The 15396-nt window shown below is 41.2% G+C and overlaps 1 protein-coding gene across 1 annotated transcript in view; it reads left to right on the top strand.

Annotated features, from left to right (window-relative positions):
* LOC118343162 (ephrin type-A receptor 7) overlaps positions 1–15396 on the top strand; it is a 95184-nt gene that overhangs the window by 66878 nt on the left and 12910 nt on the right. The window contains exons 5-9 of the mRNA XM_035681915.1: positions 1771–1886; positions 2022–2068; positions 3045–3071; positions 3803–3911; positions 12570–12625. Of these exons, the coding sequence (XP_035537808.1) occupies positions 1771–1886; positions 2022–2068; positions 3045–3071; positions 3803–3911; positions 12570–12625 (355 nt within the window). The remainder of the gene's footprint in view (positions 1–1770; positions 1887–2021; positions 2069–3044; positions 3072–3802; positions 3912–12569; positions 12626–15396) is intronic.

Below are 15396 nucleotides of genomic sequence, written 5' to 3' on the forward strand. Positions count from 1 at the left end.
GTCAACAGTCATAGTCTTCAAAGTAAATCTGTCATGCACGTAAACCACAGCTGTCATGCTCACGCCTCTCCGTTTTCATACGCTGCATTTTCTGGCAACACCGGGACTTTGTATTTGGCTGTGTCACACTCTCACTCATTTTTACACCTCCTTCTCTTCTCTATGCTTCACCATATTTAATAAAGCCCTTGCTCGTTACTTCTCTACTCCCACATCGTTGTGAAAAAAAAGAGGTTTAGACGAGAAATGGGCAAGGAAACAGAGAGGAGATGACAGGAGGTATATGGCAGAGCATTTTGAAAGAATGAGAAGCCTGTGTGAAGAAAGAGAAAAGGTTAGAGAGGGTATTGGGGACAGATGAGGGGAAGATGACTCGGTGGAAAGATGCTTGTAAGAGCACAGTGGTGGAAAGAATGATGGAAGCAGATGAATGATAGGAGGGATAGATGCGGAGTAACTGAGAGTCAGACAGGAAGATTGTTGACAGGCCATGAAATGGAAAGGCAACTACACTGCAAATAGCCTGTTAAAGTATAAAATATGTTTTTTCTCATTCAATGTATATCCTTTATTCTTCCTTGTTCTCTTATCAAGATGCAGCTCTATGATATGGGCTTACTTATATCTATAAAATCACTTTATTTGATCATGTATGAGGTATTTTATTTAATCTGGATCACAACCAATAGCACATTGTTGCCAACAATAATGACTAACAATGGTAATGACTAACAATGATTAAATCACTGTTTTTTCATAACTTGATATTACAAAATGTCATGTCCTGAGAGCTCTTTATTCCTCCTCTGTTCTCTCCTCTGTGCCACATATGGTATTAGCTCACTCCACAGGAGTCACTCATTATACAGTGGCTGCCATTCTCCCATAATCTCACTTTATTTCACTCGGCCCCCCTCTCTGACTCTCTGCCTTCTTTATTACGTCCTCATCCAACTCCATTCTTGGACATACATAAAAAAGCAATAAAGATCATGTATGCCGCTTCCAATCCTCATTACCACATGCAAGGAGCGTTGTGCATACTCAAAAAAGTCACTTACACTCGCTTTACCGTGATTACCTCATTTTACCCCCGCACGTACATCAGATTTATCATCAGAGCTGTTATACAAGCTCGCCCTGACTTTGAGCGATCTTATTGACGTGCAGAGATACAATAAAGACTGTTTGTTGGAACCAGGCAGAGATTGGGAAACGGATTGTCACTGAACAGGCAAAAACAAAGATATCAGACGAGTGGAGTAATTATGTTGATGTGTGTCACCTATTCTCTGCCCTCATTGTGCCCACTCTTGCAAGGTGTGAGTCATACTCACATAGATGAACAGATAAGCAGCGTCTTTGGTTTTGTTTTCTAAAGACCTCTCTAATGAATAGAGTCGTGCTTTTCTTACTGTCTGGATTATTTTATTTATTTCCAACACACAGAGTGATATTTCTTTATTGAAAGCAGGTTAAATAAGTCTAACTCCGGAACTTGGCCTCACAGACTGTCTTGAGTCTTTGAAACTTTGTTCGACTCTTTGAAGCACTGTTCCACACTTTCAATAAATGAAACATTACCAAAGTCCTTGATATGGTTACAAATTTGTCTCACACGTCCCCCAGCACTACAAACTGTGCCTTGGAAATGAACAAGACATCTCACAAATGGATTCCACCTACTCGTTTCACTCCTTCCTCTCTCTCTCCTCCTGTTTCTCCATCTTTGTTTTCTCTGTCTCTCACTTTCACTTTATGTCTCCACAGGAACAAAAGGACCAGAGTTATTCTACTGTGAAGACTGCTGCCACACGGATCAGTGTCAACAACCTCAAACCTGGCACCACATATGTCTTCCTCATCCGCCCTTTCTCTACGCCAGCCCCCTCCTCGTCCTTGTCCTCCTCCCCTCTCTCGTCCTCCTCGTCTTCATCCTCTGCCTCCTCCTCTTCTACTTCGTCTTCCTCATCCTCCTCTTCGTCGTCGTCCTCCTCCTCTTCCTCTCCGCCGCCCATCGACTACGGAGCATACAGCACTCCCCTGGAGCTGCAGACACTTGGCGAGTGTGAGTACCCGTTTTACGCCTCCTCCCCTCTCGTCTCCTCACTTTCTCTCCTTCCTCTTAGCACCGCCAGGCAGATTGGGATGGGGGGTTTGTGTAGGCACCTGGCCAGCCCACACAAGGGGATGTGACTGTGTCTGAGATTATGTGTGAAGTTTCAAGATTTTACAAGTAAACTGTGAAACGGTTCCTCTTTGTGCAAGTTGATACCGGGTCCCTTGTGCCACCTCAGGGTCTGGTTGGGACTCTGTGTGTGTTTCATGCCTTGCACTTCTTGTGAATTCTTTGTTTTGAACCTTTCATTCTTCCAGGACAGGGATTTGTTGAGCTTTCATAGTTTTATAGTGCTGAGCTGCTTCACATCATGATACAGTTTAACTCACCTGAGAGCTGGCCTGCACAACCATTATCTTCCACTGTTGGCCAAAGACCAGCTCTTCAAAAAGATTATTTATTTTTTAAGCAGATGGGGTTGCACACTTCTTTGTTTTGCTTTAGGGTGAGAGGTCTTACAGTAGTTTGCCGAATAACTTTTTTGGACAATGCATAATCAGTTAGCTTCTTTTGCCTCGGGCGAGATCAAGTGTCAAATGAGTCATGGCCTGAGATCTCACAAGGCAGCAACACAGCAGCCCCTAGTGGCCATGTACAAAACGCAGGTAGGCAAAAGGATTTTAAACACGTTATCATCAAGATTATGACATTTCTCAAGTGAATACATTAGGCAGGTATAACTATTTGTAGTTTGATTGTAAGTAAACGGTAAGAGTTGGCACGTGCAGGGAAAAAAACTACTTTACAAGCTTGTACAGATTTGAATGTTTGTTCTTTGGCAAGTGTTTACATTGAGGCGCTTAAGATTAATGTTCAGTTTTGTGAAGATAACTAATGGCTACAGCATGGGTTGCTGTGTCCCAGGATAGTAAGAACTTCTGTAGATCTGCTGGGGTTCATAATTTATTCTTGACCTTAAAAATAGCAACTGGCAAAACAACACAAACCAGCAGTATTTAAATTGGCTCGAAAAAATGTAAATTTGATGTATGATGATCATGCCTTTAACATTTTTATCTAACATGGCCAAAATGAATTGGTGAAATTTTGTTAATTAGTCAGCTTTGTCCTGGAAATCTGTGTGGCTACCTTTTATGCCTTTGGGTGTTTATCCAGGGTTCAGCATTAGAATGTATGATAACTGGCAAACTATTGATAATGACCTACTAAAAGGACCTTCAAGATGAGATTGTTGTGTCAGTGACTGTAGTTCTGGTTAACTACCATCAGATTTACTACAAGAGTATATTGTGCATTACACCAACACATGGTGTCCTTTTATTTCTGTTCCTTTGAGTCAATTTAGTGAAGCAGAATGTAAGTAAATGCTTCTAACAGCGTATTATAGGAGGGTCAAGTGAGAATATTAATCTAGGGGAGGTCGTGGCTTTCTAAAATAAGAAAACGTCAGTTTACCTTGCACTCTAAACAACTTCCTATTAAATTAATTCGGCTTTAAGGTCATTGCCTCTCATCTCCTGTTCTTGTTCACACTTAATGTACAGTAATTGAATATATGTGCACTGCATGCTGGTGTGTTAAATTGTGTCGTTATCATGAGATGACGAGCGTGCGCAATATACAAATGTGCCTGTGTTTTTCGCCCAGCTAATTGTTGCACACCCAGTTCAATTAAGTGTGTTTTTGTTCATATGTGTGATGAGTGTGTCTTGTTATCTCTAGTGGCACTGGCATCCAGCGAACAGAATCCAGTAGTGATCATCGTCGTCGTGTCAGTGGCCGCCCTGATCATGCTGCTCTCCATGGGAGTTGGATTGCTTATCTGGAGGAGGTAGATATGTATACGCAGACATAAACACGCAAACAATTCACCATCGGCCATGCACTTCCTACGGCTTATTTCGTTATTCTAAGATTTTAATACTCTTAGCATGTTAGAGACCATACTGACATGCAAATGCGTACAAACACTCTATCATAGACTCAATCACATATTCAGTCAACTGTCACACACCACTCCATCATAATCCAGATTACAGTAATCCGGCGATAGGAGAAGTCCCTTTGTGAAAGGAACGAGCAGTGACAGCGAGAGAATGGCTGAAATTACACGATAACCACTCATCATTTAATATGTGACATAAAAAAATCTGTTTGATAATGGTGCTGTCTGTGTCAAGGGGGAAAAGCTGGCAGGGTCAAAACCGTCTTTGATCTTTTTTTTCTTTCTTTTTGGCGAGGAGTTCAGAGTTCTTTGCTATCTAATTAGGTTTCACATAGAGAAGTGGGAATTGGGAAAAAGAGAAGAGAAGGAGGTTAAAACAGTGTCACTTGCGTAACCGCTGACACATGGTTTACCTAGCCCAATAGTTTCTAAAGAAGCCCGAACTCTTGCTTTACATGATTAGGGTGGACAGCCCAAAATTGTTATTTTATTTTACAAAAAGATCTAAAGACAACTTCAGTATTTAACTTGGAGCAAGTTAGTGTTGCAGGTTACCACAATGACTTCACTCCACTGTGACCTAATTTTTCATCTTACAGCTCAGTCTTATTAAATTAAGATTCTTTCAATTTGGAGAGTTTTGCAGTGGAAGGAAGAGGCCATTTAGACTGCAGCAATTGGTGTAAGAAGCTTTATTTCTTTATTTCTAATTTAAAGTGGCAGCCTGGTCAATTTGGGTCAACTTTAGATCTTGATGAATGAATTGTGATGACCAGCATAAAATTAGGTTAAGCAAGTTATGTGTTATAGGAGCATGGTGTTAAAAAAACTGCAGTGACACAGTTTTAAGATACTGCCTTTATATAAAGCATTAAGTGATTTTTGCAGCCTCATTGCTACAGCATTGTCTCTGCAGTAATACCTCTGGATGGACTGGAGAATAAAGCAACTACAAAAAAGACTTTAAGAGTGACCATTTGCTCCTAACTACAGTTCAGTTTCTACACATAACTGGAACATTTCAGTAGACAAATATATTTACCCAGGCAATAGTCTGATGTAATACTAAAGACAATATGGCCAAACATAATAAATAACCAAGTACACAATGCTACACAAACGCTTTATCTTTAATGCTATGGAGGTTGATCCCATTATGTGTGGTATCAATTGTCAATTAAGACTTTTATAATATTTTAAATATGCAAATTGATCTAGATCTAGATATCTGCACCACCTCCTTTGTCACAGTTTGTGATACTGGAAATTTTACTTTTGACAGTCTTTGTGGCAAGTGTCACATTAATAAATTAAACTAAATTAAATTAATAATTTTTCATTTTCTTCTTTTCATTCTTGTTTCAATTCAGTGATGTTATTCTGTGTCATCTCAGGCACTTTAACGCATGTTTGATTGTCTTATTGTCTTGTTTATTGCCTCGAGTATATCTTGCCATATACTTGCATGTTTTATTCAGCCAAGCAGATAAAGGGAGGGGAGGAGGGGGTAGAGTGCATTTCTGCTTGGCGTTCCAACCATTTTGCTCTTTGACTCCTGTCCAATTCTATATTCTGCCAGCTCGGCTCACACACGCCCACACAGAAACACATACACGTTTGTACTGTATACTCCATCACACATGCAAGTACATGAGCAGGGAGCACATATCTACTCCCACACAGTTGCACACGTACACCCATGGCCAGAAAACCATTGTTTTTCTTGTTTCATTTCATTTGGCTAGCATTCAATTCATATTTATCCAGGGAGATTTTCAGATACATTGTGAAAGCATTTTTTGCAAAGTTTGTGTGCATTCCCTTTTCCTCTACAAACACACACACACACTCTCTCTTTACATTCATGCAACCTCTCAGCCATATAAAGTACCTTTTCCACGGACACACCTACCTGTCTAAAGAGTGGATTGTGATATAAAGACCACCGGACCAACTCCAGATGCACACAAAACAGTGCAATGATGGAGTCAACCAGGTGTAGAAATGGGTTCTATTCACTCACAGGAGCCCCATACAAACTGCTGTCAGTCAAACATCCATAAAGGAATATATGGGAGTAGATACGCATAGACTCACACATACAGTACTAAAGGCAACAGAACTGCAGTAGAAACACAGAATATGCAAAAATGTGCTAACTCTCAGTACACACGCATAAGTATTTAAATACATTGTTGCTTTGAGGGAAGGCAGCATCATCCCCTCGTGCACATCCCAGTTCTGAATAATAATGCTTATCTTTCTCTCCTTTACTCCCATTGCTGCATTCATTGCGAGTGGTCTTCATTGTTCATTGCTGCTGGACCATTAACTTGCTCTTCATGTTTTGCATAGAGACAAAGAGGGAATGGCTTGATGCCTCAATTACCATGCTCTCATGTTTCCAAAGACAGCCAGCCTCCCGGCCTCAGCTTGAGGGGCTCCGTTACATCGATCTGTCTGCTCACACAGACACATGCAAATGATTCCCGCTGCACACACATGAAGGCACGGATACAGGCAGTCGTACACATTTAAGGCATGCTTTCACATTCATGGAAGCCCACTTCATCAGGAAATCTGGTTAATGTCTCGCTTTTAATGCAATGTATGTCTCAGCAGCAGGTTTACTCTACCTCTTTTACAAGTCCAAAACACACCAACAGATTACCTGCTCATTGTTTTCTATGTAAAGAGATGTGTTCGCATGTGTGGATACGCCACACTGCACCAGAATGCACCAATGTCCTATTTTCCAGTGCTTCTGACGGTCAATAGTTCTTACCGCTTTTTTCAGATTTGCTTTCTCAATTGGTGCATCCGGGCTACTGTACTGACTACTCATCTGGTTTGATATCATGCATTTCACTTGAGTCTTATACCTGTAACAGCGGGCGAGGTGAAAGTCACTGACGTATAACAATGTCATTGTCACATCAATATAAAGATAGTAATAAAACACATTTCTCAGCTAACCAAAGCTTGGGAGATTGGCTCTTCGGGTTTTGAGTCTAGTGAAATCACACCCAAAGCATGCAGTGCAGCATTCCATATTCATTTTTTATTCTGTATGATACATCATAATATGTTGTGTCTTGTTGAAGTGCCATGCTGTAGCTGATCTGATGCTACAGGTGTCTAATAATGGTTGCCGTGTCACTTGCTGCTGCACAGTCGGTGTGTTTTGGACTCTTCCCATCCCCCTGCTGCCAGGGTTTTCAGTAAGAGTCATAGCCACATTACCGTGATATACATGGAAAATTATTCACAACACAGTAAAAAATAATGTGGGGAATAATAATGGAGAAAAGCGTGCACACACACACACACACACATACACACACACACAGTCCATTGGTCCTTGACAGAGTTTGATAGAGTTCCAGGGCATTGCCCAAACATTCTCCAAGAAGCCCAGGCTCAACTGGTCAGCGCAAGGATTATTTACCCTTCACTGGCTACACCAGGGTGCATTGTGTGTCTTGTGATTGAGAGAGAGAGAGTGTGTGTGTGTGTGTGTGTGTGTGTATGCGTATGCCTATATCTGTTGAGTGAGTTACAAGTTATCAGGAGCAGGAGATGGAAAGGAGATCAAGGAGAAAGGAAGAAGCGTGAATTAAAGCAGAGGGTCATTTCATAGGGCCATTGAGGGCCAATGGCGACACAATGACAAAAAGTGGGTTTCGAAGGGGAAAAAATGAGATGAGGGTGGAGATGGGGAGGCCAAGAGAAAAGGTCTCAAACACTGTAGTGTAGTTTCCTGCTTGTCTTACACAGATCAGTGCTTTCATGTCTCAGAAAGCCCCCCACCACCAGACTCATCTTCCATCATTTCAGTATCACTCTGTATCATCATCATCATACTGTATCAATTTTGGATATATGTTTCCATTTGTTATTCATTAGTCACAGACGAATAAATCATTACTTTAATGTGGACCTGTAAACGATTCTTAACCCAAACCGAAAACTACAATGTCTTTACCTTTACTGAGGGGCTTATGTAATCAGCAGGGATCCCACTAGTGCAGATTTTCAAGGAGCAGCTCCTCGCAATGCAAGAAAACAACAGTGTCACCGCTTTGAATCTTATAAACCAGAATCATATGAAGAGATAAAACTTATTATGGCTTTTTGAAATTCCCTAATTTTCCATGTATTTTGCCCTACATAAGTCTCTGCTGGCCTAAATTCCTTCTGCTTCACTTTACCTGTCAGCTAGGATTCTATTCCAGCTCTCTCTCGCCTATTATTCATATTATTTCCATAACCACACTTTATTTTAGAGGAGAATTCAGGTATGGAGAGGAAAAAGCAGGCAGTGAATAGGCTTCATTTACATAGCATCTGTTCCTTTGTTTTGCTTTAAAGTTCTCTCTTGAAAACTAGTGTGTGGGTTGCACGTATGGTAATTCGCTTGAAAATTAGCAAAAATTTTAATTTGCCTTTGAGATGCATATACGTATAATGTACGGTTAGTGGTAATTTTGTCATCCAAAACCATGATGACTTGTGAGAAAATGTTGAATCATTAGAATAAACAACTACATATTTTTTATTGCTTGTTTTTACAGAAACACTTGGCTGTACCTAATTAGTATACTAAGCCAGTCAATTTTGCACATTCACCTTAATATGGTTCCCTTCCAAAAATGTATCCCTTGGGAAAGATACATTACACACTATCTCTTCTGATGTGTCTGCGTTTATTTCTCAATGCTGTTCCGCAAGCTGTGTGCCAGAGATAGCATTGTGGCCAATGAGGTGCAGCTAGGAAAGCACATGCCCAGCAGTCAGTTCTCAAAAAGTACAATTAAAAAGTACTGTATGCACTTAAATGCCTACTAAAATGCATTCAGTAAATAAATAAACAAAATTCTTATCAAATGTTTGTAGGTTCAGTTAATCCACAAAGACAGTTGCCCAGTTAATCATAGTGCTATCTAGCCCTATGGACAGTTAAAGGATATTTATTCTTGACAACAAATTCCATGGAAATAGTAAAAAGCATCAATCAACGACCAATTAATCCAACCAACAAGTATTGTAGTCTGATATAGCTTTGTGCTATAGAGCTGCTTTATTGTCCAAAGAATATTTAAAAACTCAGCCCTGAGCCACCTGTTGAACTTGAACGTGACAGGTTCCTTCTGTACAACAGTAGGAATAGTTCCCAACAAACACTTGAATAATGTTTGTTAAAATAATTATCCAGCTGTTTTATTTAACCTTTTTAGAAATTAAAGTATATATTTGTGACCCATTTTTAAAGATTTATATCTTGAGTAGGGAATGGGCTCATGAGATGAGTGTCGCAGGCAGGCTGGTTGGTTTTGGTTTTTTTATGCTATTTGTTTACAAAAACAAAAATATGTAATAAAAGATACAGTAATTTTTATTTGGGTGAATTTTCATTCTAAGTTAAAACATTTAAGTTTAGTTTACAGTAATTACATTTATTTAAAATCAAATGCACATTCAAAAATCTGACATAAAGACTAAAACTAAGATGAAAATTCTTGCCAAAATTAACATTTGATGAGGCTGAGCTGACAGCGACAGAGTTTGGCCAGAATGTTCAGTGTTTTGGCATCCACTCATTTCTTTCTGCCATCTGGTTCTTCTGAAGTGTGAAATTTTAAAAAATGGCCCAGAATTCTGGTAAAAAGGCATAAAATTGGAACCATTTTTTGTGAGGGTTTAATAGACTTTAGGATATATTTTCAAAATAGAGAATATACAGTATGTTTTCATAGTAATGACTATCTATGATCATTACTGCATGTTTTCTTGGCTGCATCCACCATTTTCCAGTGATTAGATCTGGGACAAAGGAATCTACTCATCAATCCAAAGTTGTGTTGACTGACCATCTTTGAAAGTAATGAAAAAAGTCAGAATTGACATTCGTACCCCCACCCCCCTCCCCTCCCTTGTTTTTTTCCCAGCAGTGTCTGCTCGAGCTCCTCCAATGTAACTCCTGCTAGTGTGGTGCTGCTCTCGACTTCCTTCTCCACTCTTCCTCCTCCTCCTCCTCTTCTTTCTCCTCTTCCTCCCTTCACACAGCTGATGCCCAGGTACACTGGCATGTCTGCACTCCCTTCCTCCTCCCTACTTTTCCCCACCTCTTTCTCCTCTTTTCATTTCCTCCCCATTGCCCGGCCATATCTTCTCTCTCCCTCTGTGCTTCTTTTTCTTCTGTTTCTAGCCTTCCTCATACCAAGAGAATGATAATAAGCCAAAAATCATTTCTCCTTTTTCTTCCCTTTTTGTCAAGCTGTTTGGCCCAATCCCATATTATATCCTCAGTACTGTATTTGAAATGAACTTAAAAAATGTGATGGAGAATTCATACCCAAAACGAAGCCACCCACCAAAAAGAGCTACTTTGCATCTGCTATTTCATTTTTGTCACATCTGTGACATTTCAAAAGAAGTAATGGAAATAGAATCAAGTCATGCGACTTTGCCTCCATGCAGCCCTGCCAATTATTCTTTTTCTTCCTTATATTCTTTCTCCAAGCCTCAGTTGACTCCTTGTCTCCTCACTTCCTTCATATCACTCGCCTTGTCCCCTTAAATCAGTTATTTCTGTAATTCTGCTTGCTTTGTTTTGCTCATTTGCTTCGTCAATCTGTCAACTCTTCCTGCTGTATGTCCTAGCTGCAGTTCCTGCCCTGCACTCGTCACTGCGATCCTTTCTTTCTCTCCTTGCTTCTTCTTCTTCCCCTAACCATGTACTTTTATGGGCTATACTTTGTGCCTCTTCAACTATTTCCCCTTCCTTGCATACCCTTCTGCCCAATTATCCTCTTACCCGTAACCTCTTATTTTCTTATCACTTCCTCTGCTTCTCCATCTCCCGACTTCCTTGCATTTTTTCTCAATGATTTATCCACTGCTTTGCCCTCATCCCCTTGTCATGTTCTCCACTTGCTCCCTTACCTCTTTTCCCCCTTAGGTCTCTTGCATCTTGTTTCTCTTGGTACCGTCATGCCCTCCGTCCTTACCCCTCCCCTTGCTCCCTTTGCCGCGGTGCTCCCTTATCTATTAATTCTTGTCTCTTCTCCCCTGTCTGGTATCTCCTACCCTGAGGATCTGTGCTGCATGTGTCTGCTGGTGTGTTTTGACAGACAGGGTCCCGACCTTGTCTCAGACCCTGCTGCTACACAGGCTGAGGGATGTGTCAGCCTCACCCTCGATCACATCTTCCCCACGCAAACACTCACAGGGACATGAACATGCAAAAGAAAAAAGAAAACACACACTTGTGCGTAACCCTGCACATATACATATATATGCATGCACACACGTACGTAAAGGAACAAGCACGAACACACACAGACATGCTTAAAACATAAAGTGAGTCCGTCAGGCTGTCTGCGAACTCCCTCTCAGCTGTGCACAGGTTTATTGAAGTGCTGATGGGTTCTGACAATCACAATAAGACACTGACTCAAACGCACGGCCCATGCCTATAGACACGTGCATGGGCAGCCTCACTCGTTGACTTTCCTATGCATAGATTGTGAACCCCGGTGTCATCAGTCCTCAAGTAACCCGTAGCAATCAAAGCTCAAGCCGGCGTCCTTGAAAACATGGTAACCAGCCACAATAATTATGTTCAACGTTCACCTGTAGATATAAAGCTTTCAGATATAAACACATGTACAAACATGTGTTTTTTAATAAACCCCACAGTAAACTAAAGTGCTGCTGTAGACCGCAATGGGTACTTCAGATTGTAACTGGAGGAACACTCTAGTCACTTTATGACCGTGTAGTTCCATATATATCTGGGATATAGTTATAATTTTATCAGCACCCTGTTTGCTAGAAGAACCTCTGATGTACTGCAGATTTTACCATCAAAACTTACTTCAATTCCTTCGCTGTATCCCTCTGGTCTTGTTTTCATCCCTTTCTCTAATCCAAGTAAGCATGGTGCTGGCCATCCAGAATGTCCGCTCATCACTTGTTAATCTGTCACTTACAGTATGTGTGTGTGTGTGTTTCCGTGGATTGTGTGCGTGTGAGCATAAAGAGCCAAGTTCTCCTCTAAGCCGAAAAGCCATCAACAGTCAGATCATAGAGAGCTCTCTCCTTTATAGACCCCCTGTGGTGACCAGGGATGAGAAACGACCGTGTGTGCAGATACATGTAGAAAGTACAGTTGCCCGCATATTTGTATTTTCCATAACTCACAACTCCCATCAGGCTGAAACAACAATAGAGTATCAATTCCAGGCCTTTCGGTGTGTGTCTGTGACTCGCTCAGTCAAATCAGGCTGGATTTCCACTTATTCAGCCTTGGATCTTTCTGTTGCTCATCAGTGCCGTCGCACCAGGGGTCTGAATGCCTCTCTATATCCTTTCCATTTCCACTATCAATACTCTTGTCTTCACTTTCTCTCATCTCACAGTTATTGCACATTCCATACAATATGCGATGTTCCAAGATAAACAGTGTCTGATGCTAGTATTTGTTTGTCTGCCGACTGGGATAAAACACTGTCTGATGCCTGTCTTTGTTTCTCCTCACAGACAATGCGGCTACAGCAAAGCTTCTCAAGAGGGAGACGAGGAACTTTACTTCCAGTGTAAGTGACAGCAGTGATTACTCCATTATATTGCAGATGTTTGTAATAACTGTAGGTGTTCAAACTCTGGAGATTAGGGGGAGGTGTCTTTCCTATTCCATGTGCTGGAATGCATGTGCATACACACACACACGTGCCTGTATTACAGATGACTTTTGAGGCATTGGCGCCACGGCATTAATTCTTAATTCTGAGTGCATGCTTAGCCAACTCTGAGCACACTGACACACTCCATTAGGTGGCGTGTGCGGCTGAAGTTGATGGGTAGAGATTGAAATCAGGAGGAGGGGATAGATAAAGAGCTGGAGATGAGGGGACGGGGGGTGAGATGGGAGGGAGAAAGAGGGTAAAAGCTCCAGAACGAGACAAGCAGAGATTCCAAAACGGACATTAAATATTGTTGTATGTGATGTTGTACAAGATTGTAAATGCTGCTTTTTTTAAACTCTGCTCACAACGCGACTCAATAGGCTTTTTGTTTGACAGTGACAGAATGGAAGTAGTTTGACATCTCTCTTCCTGTTTGTGTGTATGTGTGCGTGCCAATGCTTTGCTAATGTGGTGTATGTGTGTGTGTACGCACATGTGCGCGCTCATTTGCGTTGTTTAATCTCCCAGCATGCTGAGCCCTCTGGAGAGGTTTGGAGCACTATGCCTGATGAATAAAGAGCCGAAGCCATGCGGCTGGGAATTAAATCTGCCCAAACAAAGACATGCCAACAGCTGACAAGCACGCAACACACACAGAAGCGCACGCACGCACACACACACCTTTTTTTTGTAGAACACGGACACTCACACAAAGACACATTTTTGTTCTCTTTATCCAACACACACACACACACACACACACTCTCTTGAGTCCACTTCCTGTTCCAAGTATGTGGACTACAACATGCTCTCACTGCGCTGCAGGTGTCTGCCTTGCCTGAAAATGTGAAGTGTGTAAGGTAGCGACTCTCATGTAAGCCTGATTTAAAAAGTTTTCCCATCTGTATGCCTGCAAGAGTCTTAAAACACACTCCGTGACCAAAGTTTAACACGGAAGAGCACGAATGAGGGAATAAATGAGTGCGTGAGTAATAAAATAAGAGGAAGAAGGAGGGAGAGAGGAGTGTAAATGAATGAGCGGAGGGCTCAGTAAGAGGGGAAGTGGGATGGAGTATGAGGAGGTGAGTTGGCAGAGATGGAGAGACTCATCATAAGTGACACTGCTCAGAACATTAGTTTTATGTCGCAGTATGTGACCTAGAAACATAAAATGGAGGGGGTTGGGGGGTGGGGGTGTGGAGAAAAGACTCATCTGCAATCTCCATTAACGGACCACTTTTAGATATCATCCAGAGTTTGATTGCATGTTAGAGAGAGAAAGAGAGAGAAGATGTCTGGGGAAATGAATGGAGAAAGATAACAAGGCGTGTTATAAAGAGTTTGTGTCCTTTGGTTTACAATGAAAATATTTGGCACTGGGTGTGCTCAATCTGTAGTCCATTGAAGATTATGCAGCCAAGTGTGAACATGCTTCAGTTTCCCCTCAATCGCTCATTGCAGTGACACAGTTAACCCTGAAACTAATCAGCCACAGGACCAATGAAGCGTGACATATATGTGTCTGAGCGTTTGCAGCCATTTTCAGCCTATAGTTCATTTTATGAGACATGTGAGCATCCCCTCTTATGTGTATGTGTGTGTGTGTGTGTGCGCGCGCGCATGTGCTGCATAGCTGGTTTTAAGCTACAACAGTGTGTTTGAAAACCCTGTTTGACAGAAAAGGGTCTTCGATCCTCCTCTCAGCCTTGGTCTTGAATAGAAAAGGTTTCATTTGCTTCATAATTGGACTTTTGGCTTTATTTGTCAATGTGTGTATGTGTGTGCACAAACATATCTGTGTGTGTGTGTGTGTTTGGACACACAAGCAAACGTGTGCGTATATGTGTGTCTGATCAATAAGCCGTTATGAGGCAGCCCGTATAGGATCCCTGAGGTCGATCTAGAGCTGTAATCACATTTAAGAGCTTCTCCCCAGATTTTGGGAAAACTACTAGGCCTTTTCCTGGAAGATTAGCCTTAGCATGTAATAACAAGGGTCAGAGGTCATCTAATTGAAAACTACAGTCCATTGGTTAATGGTTATTGGCTAACTGCTGGCTAGTTTATTTGTTAGTTAGTGTTGGTCAATAGGCAGTTGAAGAAAACAAGAGGCTCATTGAGAAACCAGGTTTTTGTTTGGTTGTGTACAGTCAAACAGTTAGGGTCAATATTACACACTTTCAGTTTTAAATGTCAGCGGAAATTTCCAATTGTTTTGTCTCATTAGTGTCACAGAAGCAGTTTTATAGCAGCTCCTTGAAAGAAATTAGCCAAGAGAATTGTTAATAATAACCTTTTTTCCTTTCAAGATTGGATAGGGCAACATGAAACACTTTAAATATTTTGAATTTAGGTTTCTATATTCCAGGTTTAAGTTGTTTATCCCACAATATGTCACTCTTATAATTAGGCGATTTATCAAATGTCACATTGTAGATAGAAGTCAAAGAGTAATGTTATTTTTGTAGATCTTCTTTTTGCTGAGGTAGCCAAGCTGTCATTGTTTTTTGGAATGCCATGCAGTGCCCAAACTCTTAAACTAACAACAAAGCAGCAAGCCAGCTACAAGTACAGTGGCTTTAGGGTTTCTCTGCCTCAGCATTTTACTGTCTATTATGGCCTGTCCCAGTTTCTGACTGAAGATTATGTTGTGTGGGTCTGTTATTTTGCGTGTGTGTGTG

Source organism: Morone saxatilis, unplaced genomic scaffold, assembly GCF_004916995.1.
Source record: "Morone saxatilis isolate NCDOM2014 unplaced genomic scaffold, NCSU_SB_2.0 Contig9, whole genome shotgun sequence".
NCBI classification, from domain to species: domain Eukaryota; kingdom Metazoa; phylum Chordata; class Actinopteri; family Moronidae; genus Morone; species Morone saxatilis.